Genomic DNA, 19120 nt, shown 5'->3' on the forward strand with positions numbered 1-19120 from the left:
CTTCTCTTCTATCCTCATGTCAACTGCTGATGAAGCCCCAGCCTTGCTGTGCTGCGCACAAGAGATGCACCTGTGCACAGCTAAAACATTGCCCACATTTATGAGCTCCATGTATCTGAGGAGCCAAGTCCAGATCAGTAACAGATGATGTCATTTTTTATCCTTCCCACTCATCTCCCCTGTGGTGTCCCGGGGTCCCCATGGCCAACTGCTCCTGAAAGACAACAGCATCATGACAGTACATTAAAATCTGTTGAATTAAACACCAGATTTCTAGTGGTCAGTGACTAATTCCAGACATGTTCTGAGTCATCCCAGAGAGTGTTTTCTCAAAGAGGGCACTCATACAAGGGCGGGATATCATAGAATCATAGAATCACCAAGGTTGGAAAAGACCTAAAAGATCATCCACTCCAGCTGGTCACCTATCACCAAGAGCTCCCACTAATCCATGTCCCTCAACACAACATCCAGTCATTCCTTGAACTCCTCCAGTGTCAGTGAATCCACCACCTCCACACTGGGCAGTCCATTCCAGGTCCCAAAGTTCAGGACGTGGCACTTGGTCTTGGTGAACCTCATCCCATTAGCTTCAGCCCAGCTCTCCAGCCTGTCCAGATTCCTAAGCAAGGCCTTGCTAACTTCAGGCACATCCACACTCCCAGCAGAGCAGAGACCCCATGTATCATGTAGTGTTATTCTGCTAACCAACAGAAGAGGCAAGTCTTTCTCTATGCTCCATCTGTTTCATACTCCAGAGTTCAAGGCACTGCAAAGCTCTGGCACATCTATGTTCTTGCAATGATGACACCTTAGTATGCTCTGGGCTCGCATTTCAATGGCATGTAAATAAATCTAGGGTCATACCAGTTGACGGGAAGCTGGCAAATGTTGTCTCATTGTAAGGAAGAGCAAGAAAGATGACAGGGGCAACTATGGACTTGTCAGTCTCACTCCAATGCCTGGTAAAATTATGGAGAAAATGATGGTGGGAGTGACTGATTGAAAAATCACCTGAAGGACAATTGTGTCATTGGTCACAGCCAACACAAGTTCCCGAGGGGAAGGTCCTGTTTAACTACAGGTCTTTTTATGACAATGTTAGTGAATTGGTTGACCAAGGGTTGACAATTGATGTGATCCTTCAGAATTTTAGTAGAGCTTTTGAGACTATTTCTCAAAGCACCCTTCTGGACAGAACGTCCTGCATACGGCTAGACAGAAACAGAATGTGGTGAGTGAGATGTTGGCTGGTAGGTCAGGCCCAAAGGATTAGAGTCAAAGGGTTCCAACAGGCTGGTAGATGGTCACTAGCAGGGTTCCCCAGAGCTCCATTTTAGGGTCACTTCTCTGTCATGTTTTTGCGAATGACTTGCATGCAAGACTTTTTGTTGACGTTCGCTGATGATACCAGATGAGGAGGTGCTGCTGCCTCCACTGAGGGTGGAGAGGACTTGCAGAGAGATGTGGACAAGTCAGAGAAGTGGGTACCACTTGGTACTAAGCACCAAGTGCATAATGTCTAACAAGAACAAGTGCCTAATTGTGCAACTGGGTAGGGGCAACCCTGGACATAAACACAGAATGTATAAGGGACACTGGAGAGTGCTCTGACTGAAAAGGACAGGGGGTCCTGGTCAAAATCTAATTGAATGTGAGTCAGCAGTGTGCCCAGGCAGCCAGGAAAGCTAACGGTCCCCTGGAGCACATCAGGGAATTTATTGCCAACTGGGTGAGGGAAAGGGTTGTCCCTCTTTGCTCTGCACAGCTACTGCCTCACCTGGAGCACTAGGTGCACTTCTGGGCAATGCAGAACATAAAGGACATCAAGCGATGGGAGGGTGTGCACAGGAGGGCACTGGAACTGAGAGATCTGAAGTTCAGAGTTTCACTGTGATTGACTGCTTGTTTAGACGGGGCCCTTCTCACACCCCACATTCTGTGATGAGACACAGGGCACACGTGGGACATGAACTTGACATTATCATTGTACCCAGTGCAGAGCCTGGGATCTCTGTCCCCATGTCTTTCATTTAACATCATACAGACCTCCATCCCACTGCCCCAGGAAGGGCCCTGAGCCAACATGAGAGACAGGACCTCCCTGCCAAGGGTCTGAATATCAGGGCTTGTCCTGTTTGCTTCTTAAGACAAAGGAGGATTTTCTTAGCATCAGAGCCACCATGCCAGTGCCTTTACCTGACTGGAGTCATGGTTTACAATTATCTGCTCTAACTAGTGCCTTGGGAAGCTTGCTTGCTAATGGCCCTCAGTGGTCCCATTAATACTCCAAGAAACGTCACTGTTACTTCTGACTTTGTCTTGCTGAGCACTTTGTTCAAACTTCTCTCTGCACTGGAGGTTGATGGACTCAGCATCAAATGCGCCCTGGGGCCCATTATAACCTAAAGAGCCTCTTGTGCCTCGTGCCTTCCTGTTATCTTCTTCAGGTTTTCAGAAGTTGTTCAGAAAAATGGAGACAGCTTAAAGAGCAAGAATCCAAAATGCATTTATTGTCTATTTATTTATATTTGTTTTATACAAGAAGTAAAAGAAGCACTTTGCAACTGATGTCAATCCAGGATGCCCCCAATGAGTTCTATTCTGTTTCTGTGTGGGCAAAGTTCCTCCTCAACCTCCCCACTTCACTTCTATTCACATTGGCCCAATGGGATTTGCATCACTTTTCCTCACATCACTCTTCTCCTCTGCCGTCACCCACTCAGTGTTAAACCTCCTTTGTATAAACTCCCACTGGCTTTCCACAGAGAACCAGCTGCACATGGAAAAGGAAAGAATTCTCTTTATTTATGGCCAACTAACACAAGGAAAGGTGGTGCAATTGAATGAACAGTAAAACAGTGATCATCTGCATGCCATGTCCAAGGTGCTTCTATTGAGGTTTATCTTTCATAGGGAATATTTGCACAATAAATCAGTTAGACACAGATAGGATGGGATAGATAGAATCACGGTGAAGGAGTTGACAACAGACTTTTGAGGAATGGAGCAAATTCCAGTAATCTCCCTGGGATAGATCAGCCAGGGAGTTGGGAGGTATCAACTTAAAACTGAACAGGACTCGTGAGTATTTCAGAAATTGAGATGGGTTAACACATTCTTATTGATTTCTATCTTTGTCTTGAAATCTTTTTTTCACTGTTACTGACATTAATGAACATCTTTCAGAATTCATGCTTTTTAAAGCATGAAAAATTTAAAAGAGAAAGAGAAAGGGAAAGAAAAAGAGAAAGGGAAAGGGAAAGGGAAAGAGAAAGAGAAAGAGAAAGAGAAAGAGAAAGAGAAAGAGAAAGAGAAAGAGAAAGAGAAAGAGAAAGAGAAAGAGAAAGAGAAAGAGAAAGAGAAAAAAGGAAAAATAGAAAAAGGAAATGGAGAAGAAAATGAATTAAAAAAAAGAAAAAGAAAGAGAAAGAGAAAAAGAAAAGATAGGAAGGGATAGATAGAATCATGGGGAAGGAGTTGACAGCACAGTCCATCAGACTTTGGCGAGATGGAGCAAATTTGAGCCATCCCCCTAAAAGTCAGAAATCAGACAGATAATTGGGAGGTATCTGACTGAACAAAGAGCAAGGGATGGGGAAATCTGGCAGGCTGTGACAGGAGCGTGTGTCTAAATGACCTGCTGAAAACAAGCCTTTAACCACGGCCATTTATTTAGGAGAGCTGGAGACACCTGGAGGATGAGGGACATCAAATAGGCAGCAGGGAAGAGCAGCTGCGGGCGCCGGGATTTAGTCACAGGGCATTGGCACTGGCACCACTGTGTGTGTCCCTGAACCTGAAGGCATCTGTTTCCTGAAAACTCATTTCTGGAAAACATCGTAGTTTCAAAAAATAAAAAAAAATAAAAAAAAAAAAAGAGAGAGAAAAAAGAAAAAAAAAAAAGATTCATATTCACAACTTAAAATGGAACAAGACTCATGAGAATTTCTCATATTGAAAAGGGTTAACACATTTTCATTGATTTCGATCTTTGTCTTCAATTCTTTGTCTCAATTTTATTGACATAAATGTACATCATTTAAGCTTCATAATAAAGCCTCAAAATAAATAAATATATAAAGATATAAATAAAGAGATCCTTTTGTGTCTTCTGCTTGGCCTGATGCCCCTTTGACCTTCACAGTTCTCACCAGACCTTCATTGCCAGAGAGTATGAGATCCAGCAGAGAACTTCTTCTCTTTGGTTCCTCCATGGCTTGGTCAAGAAGCTGCCATCTGTGCTCTCCACGGATCTGCTGGATGGCACATGCCCTGCTGTGCTGTCCCTACAGCAGATACTGCAGTGCAAAAGGCTCCCAAAGGTGACAATGGCCTGACAACATGAGACTTCCATCTGTCTGCAGAGGGCACCTTCCACTTGCTCTCCATGATCAAGGAGCCAGGAACAGACACAGCGGGAATCCAGGATAAATAGATAGGATAAATAGAGCAGGAATGAAAAGAGCACGTTGTGCTGCTGTCTGTGGCTGTACCTCCCCCAGACCCATTCAAAGTAGGAAGAGAGAAGAGATAAGGAAAATTCTATTTTGAAAGCTTTTTATTTATCTCTTAACTTATTCAGGGTATATTTTTCCATGTTTACATGAGCTCTCGGAGTGAGAAAATGGAAAGTAGGTAGGAAAGAAGTGAAATAAATTTTTATTTATAAGTTCAATCACTTTTTTTTTTTTTCTTTTTTTTTTTTCTTTTTTTTTGCAGGTTGCTATATCACACACAATTAAACAATCAAAGATTCGTAAAATATAAAGAACCATCACTGGGAATCTTGCGAGGAAAATGTGCACTTTATTGTAGCTGGAATAATGTGCATTGCAACACCTTCCTTAGATCGTGCTTGATCTCCCTGTTCCTCATGCTGTAGATAATAGGGTTCAGTGTTGGAGGAACCACTGCATACAGAACTGCCACTGTCAGATCCAGGAGTGGGGAGGAAATGGAGGGGGGCTTCAGGTAGGCAAAAAAGGCAGTGCTGAGAAACAGGGAGACCACAGGCAGGTGAGAGAGGCACGTGGAGAAGGCTTTGTGCCGTCCCTGCTCAGAGGGCATCCTCAGCACAGCCATGAAGAGCTGCACATAAGACACCTCTATGAAAACAAAGCACCCAAAGGCTAAACTACCACTAAAAATGAGAAACACAATTTCCCTGAGGTAGGAGGCTGAGCAGGAGAGTTTGAGGATCTGTGGGATTTCACAGAAAAACTGGTTGACAACATTGCCTTGGCAGAGAGGCAGTGAAAACGTAATGGCAGTGTGCAGCAGGGAATAGAGAACCCCAGTGCCCCAGGCAGCTGCTGCCATGGCGGCACAAGCTCTGCTGTCCATCAAGGTCCCGTAGTGCAGGGGCTTGCAGATGGCAACGTAGCGGTCATAGGACATGCTGGTGAGAAGGGAATACTCTGCTGAGATGAAGGAGAGAAAGAAAAAGAGCTGTGCAGCGCATCCTGTGTAGGAGATGGCCCTGGTGTCCCAGAGGGCATTGGCAATGGCTTTGGGGAGAGTGGTGGAGATGCAGCCCAGGTCGAGGAGGGCCAGGTTGAGGAGGAAGAAGTACATGGGGGTGTGCAGGCGGCGGTCGCAGGCTACGGCTGTGCTGATGAGGCCGTTGCCCAGGAGGGCAGCCAGGTAGATGCCCAGGAAGAGCCAGAAGTGCAGGAGCTGCAGCTGCCACGTGTCTCCCAGCGGCAGCAGGAGGAACTCACTGATGGAGCTGCTGTTGGGCATCTGCTGTTCCTGGGTTTGGAGTCCTGTTCAGAGTGCAGAAGATAATGACAAGTCCAGATCATTCTCAGACACACTCCTCCCGCTGTACTCTGAAATGTTTTCATTTACCTTTGGATAATTTTCATTTAACTCCATAACTTGAATTTATATTCATGAGCTTCACAATCCCTAAAGAAATAGAAGATTAAGGAGCTCTTAATATGTTCTCATTTCATAATCATATCCTGAGCTTCTGAATATTTTCCTCTTTGGAGCTGTTTACATGTCTCATATCTTCACTCCAACTGTTCTTAGTGCCCCCAACTCCAGCCTCTTTGCACTTCAATATGTTTTAGTCAAATATTCCTGTTTGCAGTATAAGTGCAATATTAGAGTCTGCAGAAAACAGCAAAAACTTAAACTGATTCTTTCCTTTTAGAAACGAGAGGCTGAAAGCACAACCTGTGTGGTTGTTCACAAAACAAGCAATTGATTGAAGAAATATTTGGGGGTAACATAGCTGTGTTTTAAATTTTACCTCTATAAGCCTCTATAAGATTTCCACCTCCAGTCCTTTCTGCCTTCCCTCAGAACAAGATATTAAAAAACCCTTCCTTGGCTCTCCTCTTGCAAAGGGCCTTCACAAACATTCAGTTGTGCAGTGGGGCTATGATCCCCTGCCCCAGGCATCAGCTGTGGCAGTACAGGCCCTGCTGGGGAGCTCCTTCCCCCCACACGTCTCCCCGCAGCGCCCTGGGCAGCTCCCCGGGCAGGCTGAGTGCTGAGCCTGGCAGGCGGCAGAGTCCCATACCCGGCACACAGCCCCTGGGGCACAGCAGGGACCCTGCTCTGCAGGACAGCCCTGGGCACCCGCCTGCAGCCCTGGCTGCACAGCCTGCAGCCGTGCTGGGACACGCAGCCCTCAGGGCTGTGCTTTCATACTGCAGCACAGAAGCCCACAGCTGTAGCAGAAGGGTTTTTCCACAGTACAGAAACATGCAGTGCCTGCAGCCAAATCTGCCATGGGATGTCCCTGATTTGGTTAACCCTCTATGAAAGGAAGCTGCATGGTCTGCAGTGAGACTTACCTTTTCATGTGCCCACAGCCTGCTCACACTGTACACATCCTGGAAACTCTCTCCCCTTTCTCTCCTCTCCTTCTGTCAGCTGCAGGCTGTGCTGTGCACAAGAGCTGCTCCTGAGCACAACTTTCTCTCTGTAGCACTGCCCACCTTTATGAGCTCACTGTGTCCCAGGAGCCTGGCCAAGCTCAGCAGCAGAGGATGTCATGTTTTATCCTTCTCACTCATCTCCCCTGAGATGTCCCTGTGTCCTCTTGGCCAACAGATCCTGAAAAACAACAGCATCATGATTGTACTTTGAAATCTGATGAATTAATCACCAAATGTACTGTGGTCAGTGACTGATTTCAGACCTGATACCTGAGATCCTGTGATGAAACAAAATAGGCATACAGGCAAGGACAGAGAGAGGTGGACTTCCCCTGTGCAGGGCAGTGATTTAGTTGAGGCAGTTCAGGAGTCTCATCCCTAATGGGAAACCCTGGGGCTGAAATGGGATTCAGCTCCCCATAGACACACAGTATCATTGGGATTCCTCTGATGCAGTTCAGAAGTGCACAAGGAGTTGCCTGCATGTGAGCTCCTGCTCTGAGTCCTCGGTCCTTCAGCAGGGAGGCAGTTGCTCACACACAGACACTGGGTGATGACCAAGGTGCCTGGGCTGCTCCTGATGTGTGCCAGTGCTTATAAAATGTGTGGGAAATCCCTGGGACAGAAACCTCTTTCCTGAACATCAGCTGCGGGGCAGAGAGGGAACAGAGGTATTATCGACCATCCTGAATGACAACAGACCCCAGCGTTTAGGGCACTTCATGGTGCCTTTGTCTCCAACTCCACTGAGAATGCAGAGTTACACAGCTGACTAAATGGATGAGCTCACAAAAGAAGAGCCAGATCTTTCTCTGTTCTCCATCTGCGGCATATTCTGGAGCTCAAGGCAACACAAAGATAATATACGTCTTTATTCTTCAACAGACATAACCTCAGTTTTCGGTGGGCTCTCAAGTGAATGGCTTCAGAAGCAGCCTAGTGTCTCTGGGCTCTCCCACACACTCACATGCAACTGTAACAGGGCCTTCAGGAAAGCCATGCCCATGGTGTGTCTGTGCTGCTGTGTCAACTCCAAGATCCACAATGGAGCTAATGTCTGTGTGCCACCTTCTTCACAGTAATACCATAGATGAGCTATCCAGTCAGGCTCTGTCCAGTGATGCTTTCCAATGAGTATGTTTACTTCTATATTTTTGCACTAATGAGAACAACAGAACTTGAGGAGCTAGAAATCTTTGTAGATTTACATGCCTGAGCTCTTGTTGGGACCACAGTGGTACAGTTGAATGGCTTCTACAACTGCACTGTAGCACAAGGGGCATACAGGGGTAGCACTGGGGTATACATTCTTAAGGATGGATTGGTGAGAAGACAAGGAAAAGAGAGTGCACTGAGCTCTGCCTGGGGGTGGCAGAGCAGCCAGGCCAGAGCTAATGGAAATGGCCAATGGAGGAGATCAACAGTGTCTGTTCCTGTCTTCCTGATCAGGGAGAGCAAGTAGAAAGTGCCCTCTGCAAACACATGGAAGTACTCATGTTGTCAGGCCATTGTCCCCTTTGGGAGCCTTTTTCACTCCAGTATGTGCTGCAGAGACAGCACAGCAGGGCATGTGCCGTCCAGCAGATCTGTGGAGAGCACAGATGGCAGCTTCTTGACCAAGCAGTGGAGGAACCAAAGAGGAGAGGTGCTCTGCTGGATCTCATACTCTCTGGCAATGAAGGTCTAGTGGGAATTGTGAAGGTGAGAGGGGCATCAGGCCACGTGCAAAAGACAAATGGATCTAATTTTATTTATTTATTTGTTTGTTTGTTTGTTTTGAGGCTGTAAGATTAAAAGATGAACATACATGTCAATAAAACTGAAACAAAGAATTGAAGACAAAGAATTCAATGAAAATGCTTTAACCCATCATGAGAAATTCTCATGAGTCTTGATCCATTTTTAGTTGTAAATATGAGAATTTGTGGGGATTTTGTGTCTTCTTCTTTTTTTTTTTTTTTTTCCCTATATTTCAAATGCCTTCAGGTACAGAGACACAGACAGTGGTGCCATTGCCGTTGCCCTGCGACTAAAGCCCAGCGTCCACTGCTGCTCTTCCCTGCTGCCTATTTGATGTCCCTCATTTTTCAGGTGTCTGGAGCTGTCCTGAATAAATGGCCGTGGTTAAGGGCATGTTTTCAGCAGACCATTTGGACTCACGCTCCTCCCACTGCCTGCCATATTTCCCCATCCTTGTTCAGTCAGATACCTCCCAATTATCTGTCTGATTTCTGACTTTCAAGGAGATTACTTGAATTTGCTCTGTCTCTCCAAAGTCTGATTGACTGTGTTGTCAAATCCTTGACCATAATTCTATCTATCCCTTCCTATCTTTTCTTTTTCTCTTTCTTTCTCTCTTTCTCTTTCTATTTTTCCCTTTCTTTTTCTTTTTCTTCTTCTTTTTCTTTTTCTTTTTCTTTTTTTTTTCTGTTTCTTTTTCTTTTTCTTTTTCTTTTTCTTTTTCTTTTTCTTTTTCTTTTTCTTCTTTTTTCTTTTTCTTATTGTTTTTATTTTTCTTTTTTTAAAAAGCACAATGTCTAAAAGATGTTAATTAATGTCTGTAAAAGTGAAAAAAAAGAGTTGAAGACAAAGATATAAATCAATGAGAATGTGTTAAGCATTCTCAATGTGTGAAATACTCAGAAGTCCTGATCAGTTTTAAGTTGATACCTCTCAGCTACGTGGCTTATCTATCCCAGGGAGATTACTGGAATTTGCTCCATCTCCCAGAGTCTGATGGCCTCTGTTGTCAACTCCTTCACTGTGATTCAATCTATCCTATCCTACCTCAGTAAAAATCATTTCTTTTAAAAGTATTCCATATGAAAGACAAACTTCAATAGATGCAGCTTGAACATGGCATGCAGTTGATCACTGTGTTTTACTGTTCATTCAATTGCATCACCTTTCCTTCCATTTGCTGGCCAGATAAAAAAGAGAAATCTTTCCTTTTCCATGTGTAGCTGGTTCTCTGAGGAAAGCCAGTGGAAGTTGGTGCAAAGCAGTTTTAACACTGAGCGGATGAATGCAGAGGAGAAGAGTGATGTGAAGAAAAGTGATGTAAGTCCCATAGGTCCATTGTGAGCAGAAATTGGGTAGGGAGGTTGAGAAGGACCTTTGTCAACACAGTAACAGTACAGAACTCATTGGGACATCCTGGATTGGTATCAGTTGCACAGTGCTGCTTTAAACCCAGCTATAAATAAAGAGACAATAAATTTATAATGGATTCTTTCTCTTTAAGCTCTCTCCAGATATCCCTCCTTTTTGCTGAACAAGTTCTGATAACCTGAAGAAGATAACAAGATGGCATAAGGCACAGGAGATTCTTTAGGTTATAATGGGCCCCAGGGCGCATTTGATGCTGAGTCGATCAACCTCCAGTGCAGAGAGAAGTTTGCACAAAGTGCTCAACAAGACAAAGTCAGAAGTAACAGTGAAGTTTCTTGGAGTATTAATGGGCCCACTGAGGAACATTACCAAGCAAGCTTCCCAAGGGACTTGTTAGAGAAGATAACTGGAAGCCATGACTACAGGCAGGCAAAGGCACTGGCATGCTAAGAAACCTCTCCTTTGCCTTACGAAGCAGACAGGTCAAGCCCTGATTGCAAGACCAGTGGTAGAGAGATCTTGTATCTCATGTTGGCTCCTGGCATTTCCTGGGGCAATGGGTTGGAGTTTTGTATGATGTTAAATGAAAGACATGGGGACAGAAGATCCCAGGCTCTACATGTGGTGCAAGGACGCTGTGAGGTTCATGTCCCATATGAGACCTATGTTTCATTGCAGGATGTGAGAAGGGATGTGAGAAGGGCCCAGTGTGAACAAGCAGTCAATCCCTGTGAAACTCTGAACTTCATATCTCTCAGTTCCAGTGCCCTCCTTTGCACATTCTCCCAGAGTTTGAAGTCCTTTATGTTCTGCGGTGCCCAGAAGTGCACCTAGTGCTGCTAGTGAGGCAGTAGCAATGCAGAGCAGAGAGGGACGATCCTTTCCCTCACCCAGCTGGCAATAAGTTGCTTCATGCACTCCAGGGGACCGTTGTCTTTCCTGGCTGCCTTGGCACACTGCTGACTCACATTCAGTGTGATGCTGACCAGCACCCCAATCCTTTCCAGTCAGACTCCTCTCCAGTGTCCCATATCCAGTCAGTGTGTATGTCCAGCATTGCCCCTACCCAGGTGCACAATCAGGCACTTGTTCTTGTTATACTTTATGCACTTGGTGCTTAGTACCAACTGGTACCCACTTCTCTGACTTGTCCACATCTCTCTGCAAGTCCTCTCCACCCTCAGTGGAGGCAACAGCACCTCCTCATCTGGTCTCATCAGCAAACTTGCTCAGAACTTCTTCTACTCTTGCAATCCAGTCATCTGCATAAACATGAAAGGAAAGTGGCCCCCAAATGGAACCCTGGGGACCCCGACAGTGACCATCTACCAGCCTGATGGAACCCACTGACTATAATCCTTTGGGACTGACCTACTGGCCAACTGCTCACCCACCACATTGTGTTTCTGTCTAGCCATATGCAGAACATTCTGTCCAGAAGGTTGTTATGAGAAACAGTGTCAAAATCTCCACTGAAATCCTCAAGGATTACATCAACTGGCTTCTCTTGGTCAACTAAACGGATAATTGTGTCACAGAATGAGCTTAAATTAAACAGGACCTTCGCCTCACAAACTTGTGTTGGCTGCGACCAATGACAGAATTGTCCTTCAGCTGTTTTTCCATAACTCCCACCATCATTTTCTCCATAATTTTACCAGGCTCTGGACTGACAGGTCCATAATTGCCCATGTCATCTTTCTTGCTCTTCCTTACAATGAGACAACATTTGCCAGCTTCCTGTCAGCTGGCATGACCCTAGACTTCTTTAGATGCAATTGAAATGAGAGCCCAGAGCACACTAAGGTGTCATCATTGGAAGAAAGTAGATGTGCCATAGCTTTGCAATGCCTTGAACTCCAGAGTATGCCACAGATGGAGCAGAGGGGAAGATTTGCCTCTTCTGTAGTGAACTCATTCATTTGGTAAGCAGAATAACACTACCTGATACACGGGGACTGTGTCTCCACTCTTCTCTGCTCAGCTCACAAGGCAGCGGTCCGGCAGGGTGTTGCTCTCATGTCAGTGCAGGTAAACTCACTTTAACCCTTTTTCCTCTGTAAATGCTTCCTCTGTTTCTATGCTCAGATACACTTCCACATTCCCTCAAGTACACTTTCATGTATAATTAACAATTACACTTTCTTATACCATCAAAACAGTTTGTCAAACAGTACGGTTCTTCAGTTCACATAAACTCCCTTTATACAGTCTGTATTCTTCAGTTATAAACACTGTGCCACAGAACCAGCACTGAATGAACCACCTCCCTCACACACTTCCTCGCAAGCAGTACATAGTATTACATAAATGGGTTGACACTCATTGGTCGGGTGGAATGTACACCTCTCCTCAGGACAATCTTATTAATCTACAGAGTACAAACTCCTGTCTTCTTACATACAAGCAGGAAGTACATATGAGTGGACAGACAACACAGTCTTTCACTTTGTCTGTGTCTGGCCATTTTCCTCACAGGAGGAAGGAAACATGGATCGGGACTCGGCACTCACCCTGCAGCTGTTCTGTGTCTCACTCACACCACACTCACTCTGACATTTAGATCAAAAAACATGGTTTATTCATACTACACAATGCTGACAACGTTTTCTAGCTGGAATCTTAATAACACTCATACTCTGGTCGACCAGTTGGAAACGTTAATGTTTTTCCCAGAGTCGGCTTGACACATGGTACCAAACACTTAAAGCAGATGATAATATTGAACATACAACCTATAAACCCCATGATTACACCTTGGAGAACCCAGGCTACCATCTGACAGGCTATCCCCTATATCCCATACCTGTAGGAGAGACCAACCTAGGTCCCTCCTATTGCCAACCACCTGGGAGAGAGTATTTGTTCTTGTTTCCATTCATATGACATACAGTTCCCTTTCATAGGAACTCACCCAAGGAGTCTTCCTACCCCAGCTGGCAACCAAAGCCATGAGCTCACCTCCCTGGGAGCAGCACGTATGGCTGTAAACTGTGTAGGATGTCTCCTCAAGACATATGGGCTCCACTTACCATACACATACCTGGTCCACCTATGGGTGGTCCTTGTCTGTCCCTGCAGTGATCAGGTGAGGAAGGGAGTCCTTCAGAGAAATCTCAGGGTGCGCCAAAAGTGTCTCCCTTTCAGCTGGTCCTGCAGCGAACAGAGCTGGTCCCACCTGGGCCGCCAAATTGACTACAGGAATTGAACTCTATAACCTCTATAACTGATACAGTCTCCCATGACATACTTATACCAAAGTTGAGGAAGTATGGGATAGGTGAGTGGACAGTGAAGTGGGTCGAGAATTGGCTGACTGGCAGAGTGCAGAGGGTTGTTGTTGGCGGTGCAGTGTCTGGCTGGAGGGCTGTAAGTAGCGGCGTCCACCAGGGGTCTGTGCTGGGTCCGGTCTTGTTCAACATCTTCATCAATGACCTTGATGAGGGGATAGTGACCACCGTCAGCAAGTTTGCTGATGACACGAAGTTGGGAGGATTGGCTGACACACCTGAAGGCTGTGCTGCCATTCAGCGAGACCTGGACAGGCTGGAGAGCTGGGCAGTAAGAAACCGGATGAGGTTTAACAAAAGCAAGTGTAGAGTCTTGCACCTGGGTAGAAATAACTGCATGCACCAGTACAGGCTGGGGGAAGAGCTGCTGGAGAGGAGCTCTGCTGAGAGGGACCTGGGCGTCCTGGTGGACGACAGATTGACCATGAGGCAGCAGTGTGCCCTTGTAGCCAAAAAAGCCAATGGCATCCTGGGGTGCATTAAAAAGAGTGTGTCCAGCAGGTCGAAGGAGGTGATCCTCCCCCTCTACTCTGCCCTGGTGAGGCCTCATATGGAATATTGTGTCCAGTTCTGGGCTCCCCAGTACAAAAAAGACAGGGATCTCTTAGAAAGAGTCCAGTGGAGGGCCACAAAGATGGTGAATGGCCTGGAGCATCTCCCCTATGAGGAGAGACTAAGTGAACTGGGTCTGTTTAGCCTTGAGAAAAGAAGGCTGAGAGGGGACCTGATCCAGGTCTATAAATATTTGAGGTGTGGGGAGCAAAGTGGTGAGGCCAGACTCTTTTCAGCTGTGTGTGGAGACGGGACAAGGGGAAACAGACAGAAACTGGACCATAGGAAGTTCTGCACTAATGTGTGCAATAACTTCTTTATGGTGAGAGTGACAGAGCACTGGAACAGGCTGCCCAGGGTGGTTGTTGAATCTCCTTCTCTGGAGATATTCAAGACCTGCCTGGATGCCGAGCTGTGCAACATGGTGTAGGGAACCTGCTTTGGCAGGGGGACTGGACTCAATGGTCTCTGGAGGTCCCTTCCAACCCCTACAATTCTGTGATTCTGTGAATATCATGGGGCGGTTTGGATGGGGAAAGACTACTGCTTTGAATGACCTTTTGTCAGGGCATGTCCTGAGATTCCTATGATCCTCAAAATGCAGCACTGCTTCTGTCACTGAGAAATGGGGCCCTGTGTGGGACGGAGGGAGGGTCCATGAGTCCATGGCCCACCTGACTGAGTATTTCCATGGTCTTAGCAAAGACATACTTACAACTTGAGAATGACAGTTAGCTGCGTTCATGGTGGCATGGCCACTGCTGATGGCCTTGAACTGTCTGAACATAACTGAAGAGGCTCAGGCTGATGCAAATCAGCTATTGAATGACAGTGTTGAAAAACTGGAAAGACAGGTGGCAGCTTTGATGGGGAAAAAACCTAATTCAATCATTCTCCTATGGAAGATCAGTAACATCTCTCTGGAAGACCATGGGGACCCTGTACAAGGGAATCTGTATAAAATGGACTCTGTAAATGAAGGCACTAAAAGGTCGGATTTTGAGGTTCCATTTGGACTAGATCTATTTGAGATCTGACTGATTGTAACCCAAAAATGAAAAAAAAAATTAAAAAAAAATGCAGGATAGGCTGGTGGGAGTGCCCTGACCAGTGTCCAACCCCCCAAACCCTGCTGCCCATAATACAGCAGCTGAACTGATGGATATAGTACAGTGGTTTAGACAGAAAGCAAGAGAGCATGCCAGCATAGCTGCTCTGGTTATGGGACATGGAGGCAGAAAGCGCTGTGGTGAACGGACTGGAAATTTCAAAACTGACATCCATTACTACTCACCCTGCCCTCAGGCAAAGACTGTATGCTCTGTCCAACATAATGAGGATAGCCATTTGATCAGAGAATGATTTATGGCTGTGTGTCATATAACATGGCCAAATAAGAATGACATACCATTAAATATGAGCCTGTGGTCCTCTATGGAGGACTAACAAAATTATATTAGAGAATTAGGCATGAAAGAGGCAATCTATGAAGATGATTTTGAGAGCCCAGTCAATAAATTTTTCATCAGGAACGAGGGATCTCATCCTACAGCCATCACCTTTACATCAGTATGGGTCTATGTTATCCATACTGAACCCCCCAGTGGCCCTCAGATGCTGTAATACAAGAGGCTGCCCAACTGATGGGGAGACAAGAGTGCCTACGGCCAGATGCAGGCTCTGAATGGTGGTGAAAAGGTCAGAGAACCATCTGCTGCCATGACTTAGGCGTCCAGCCCCTAAGGTAATCCAGTCTGGACCCATTAGGGTCTTGAGACAGCAAATGTTTAAAGACCAGATTAGAGCAGGAGTTCAGTTTAAAAAGATCGATGGACAGCATAATCAGGAAATAAATTTCTGTTAAACAGGCCCAAGCACTGAGTATTATCAGTCCAACCTTTTCAGCCAAACTAGATGTGAATGTAACTCAAGAAGGGTCTGGATGGGGGCTCTGGCAGAGCCAGAGTTCTTTGTGAACCCCTATGAGGTTTTGGTCACAGGTTTGGCATGGAGCAGAATAAAGATACATCACAACTGAAAAGCATTTATTGGCTACCTATTCTACACTACAGGTGGTAGAACCAGTAACTCAGATTTGAGAGGTTATCGTTAAAACAACTCGGCCAGTCCAGGGGTGGGTAAAAGATCTAACACACATCTCTATGATGGGGGTGGCCCAATCACAAGCAGTGGTGCGCTCAGTTGTTCTGCTTGCCTGCTCCTCAAGGAGTTAGGAGAAATCTGTGCCTGTTGCGTGTTCGAGTGCGTGCGCAATGCCATGTGGAGGGCTTATCACAATAAAGATTGGCGGATTTGCTGCGTAGACCGGTCAGAACTCAGATCTGCGTTGTGCTTCCTGCGGCACCAAACGCCCAACAGTGGCAGTTCCGTGTATTGTCCAGCAGGTGGCAGCAGAGACCACGGAAAGAACGTCTGCGGGACAGACCCTGGGGATCCGTTCTCTTTTGATTATAGGGGAAGAACACAAAGATGGAAGAGGAGGGAAGGGGGGAAAAAAAAGAAAAAAAGAAAAAACCAAACCACAGCAAACAAATAAAAACTTCTCCAAACGTAGCAAACGTGAATCTCTGTCAATAAATAAATGAGTATTTGAATTGATGTCCATTTCCCCTCCCCCCCCCCCCCCCCCCCCCCCAACTTCTGAGATGAAAAAACACCTGGTATCAATTGGACAGATGCACACAGTGAAGCCAGGGATGGTCTGAAACGCAAAGCAGCTGAGCAGCTTTTAGAAGAAAACAGAGTAGTAACAACTTCTGTACCTACATTCACCACTCTGAGATCCTGTCTGGGTCACCCAAGGCTTGTAAATAACCACTGGGTCGGTTCTGATGTCGAGTGATTTGTTGTCAGTTCTCTCATGGTTCTCCAGTCAGTTCTCCGGTGCCAGGATCTGCCACAGGGCATTCTGACCACGGGCATCATGTTTCTACGCTGCCGCCTGCATTTAACAGGCAATGGGACTGCCCAGCATGTGCAAGGCAGCACCTCTTTCACACCACCAGAATGTTTAAGGCTGTTGGGATTGTTGTTAGCGTCCCATTAACACTGAGGCTAGAGATACCCTTAGGATTGACATTACTATTAGCATTACTTTGATGGTGCCCTATCTGGGTCATTTTCAGGGGATGTCAGGAGTAAGGCATAGTGTCAGGAGAAAAAGAACAGACTCTGTTACTTTATAAACGTGATAATAGAGAGAGTTCATTGGAAAAAATACAACTCTTAAATAATGCAAAGCATGCTTCTGATTGGATGCAGGCATCATGTGGGCTCTGATTAATATTACTTTTAAGGTAAAGATTATTGTTACCTTAATGATTGTTTTTAGGATTATGATCAGGGTTAAGGTTCCTTTTGCTACAAACTTGTAGCATCATTTTTGTTGTTACATTTGGAGTTAGGGACGATTTTAGAATCAGGGTAAGGGTTAGGATTAGAGTTACATTGCAGGTTAATGCTGTTATCTTTACAGCTCCTGTGAGGGTTGGGGTCTGGGTCAGGTGTTTAAAAAATGAAATGAAAAAAGCATAAAAAAATATATTGAAAGCTTCAGATTTCATTAATCTTTGTGGAAATCATATAATGTGCAACTCAGATCTACCTCTTCAGGCAGTGACTGCCTGTAAATTTGCTAGAGCCTAATGTAATATGGCCTTGTGCTTCCCGCTAACTCACCTCCATTTCATTTTCATTAAATTTGCTTGGTAGTCAGATTTTGGTGTGTGGATATTTTAAAACAATCTAACTGACATTGGCAAAAAATGAAAAATAAAAATTAAAAAAAAAATGCACAACAGCATCGTATCAATTTTTATAGATAAGATAATGAAGAGCAGTTTCCCTTAGTTTTCTGTGCCTCTTTACTTTCTTACCCTCTCCCCTTGTGTGAGAAACTCTCAAAGATTTCTAGTTAGGCAAAGCTGGCAGCGATAGCAGCAGTGCTTATTCATTACTGCAATACTGCGCGCACATCCCCTATTGGCAAGGGAGAAATTGCACACCAGTCAGTGAAATCAATTCTGTTCTATGCCCTAAACCCAATGCAGGTGATGCTCTCATGGATCTCATTGGTTGAGCACCTCAGGCTCACAGACTCCTCCAGACTGTTGCTAGGATTCATTTCCATATAAGGTCAATTACCAACCTCTTGTTTTTAGGTTTGCCTTGTACCTTTCTGTGGAGAGAGAAGGGCAATGTTTCCAACAGTCAGTACATTCATTCTGTCCTGTGCTGGGCTCTACCCACCCTGTGTATTTATCTTGTGCTTGTCTCAACTCTCCCCATGTCAGAATGCCCCCAGTCTGAACTTAACTCTGTTCAGCAACTTTCTTGGTGGAAAAACTACTTATACAGCTGTTTTACAAGAGGGTTATACATTCAGTTAGGGCCTACACTATGTACTGAAAATACTGGAAACTTCCACTGCAAAACCACAATCTACCTCTCCCATCTGTGCAGCCTTGCAGACCCAGAGCATGCCAGGTTATTTCTGCTTTCATAGCATTTGCATGCTGTAGGGTGAGCAAAAGGTTCTGCTGCTTGATTCTTCTGCAAGAGCTGCCTACCGGCAAATGGTTGCAGGGATGGAGGATGTGACAGAAAGCATTTGTCTCCACAAGAGCAGAGTTACATTCAGTGCAGAGTGTGAGAGTCAGGTTGGTGTGGAAAAGCACTGACACGCTGGGGATGATGTAGTGCTCACATGTCTAACACTCACAGACATTACTGTCAGAAGGATGGTGCTGTGTTGTGCTTCTACCTTTGGCAGCCCCTGGAGAAATGCTATGGCACACAGAACGCCTTTGTATTGCACTGACTGCTGCCATGCAGCATGGATTTAACACACCAAATCCAGAGGAGCACGACTGCATCTAACTGCCCTGAGAAAAACTACTGTAGCTGAAGAGATGAGGAGGCAGCTGCTCATCTGCAGAACAAGCAGTACTGCCAGACATTGGGCCAGGTGAGCACCTCCTGCTGCAGCGTGATGATGACAGGGCTGGAGATGATCTGCAAAGCCAGCTTAAAAGTGGGAGACATGAGTCAACATGGCAGGAGGACAGAGGTGTTAGGGAGCAGCCAAGGCATCAAAGAGTATCAAAAGGCTTTGAAAAGTATCACAAAGCGACAGCCAGGAAGACTGGGATTATCATGAGCAGCAACCTGGATGCTAGAGATTATTTGCTCCCATACAAAATGGTAGAGATCTTGCTGCAGACATCCCAAAGCCAGGCAAAATGGGAACCC

General features: G+C 45.6%; 1 protein-coding gene across 1 annotated transcript in view; it reads right to left on the reverse strand.

The window, feature by feature from the left end:
- Nucleotides 1-8100: 8100 nt before the first annotated feature.
- LOC146755084 (uncharacterized) overlaps nucleotides 8101-19120 on the reverse strand; it is a 33988-nt gene continuing 22968 nt past the window's right edge. The window contains exons 11-12 of the mRNA XM_085526368.1: nucleotides 8887-9002; nucleotides 8101-8161 (exon numbers count right to left, since the gene is read on the reverse strand). Coding sequence (XP_085382494.1) covers nucleotides 8101-8161; nucleotides 8887-9002 — 177 coding nt within the window. The remainder of the gene's footprint in view (nucleotides 8162-8886; nucleotides 9003-19120) is intronic.

This window comes from Coturnix japonica, chromosome 36, assembly GCF_054131305.1.
Source record: "Coturnix japonica strain WE chromosome 36, WE-NBRP24, whole genome shotgun sequence".
Classification (NCBI taxonomy): Eukaryota; Metazoa; Chordata; class Aves; order Galliformes; family Phasianidae; genus Coturnix; species Coturnix japonica.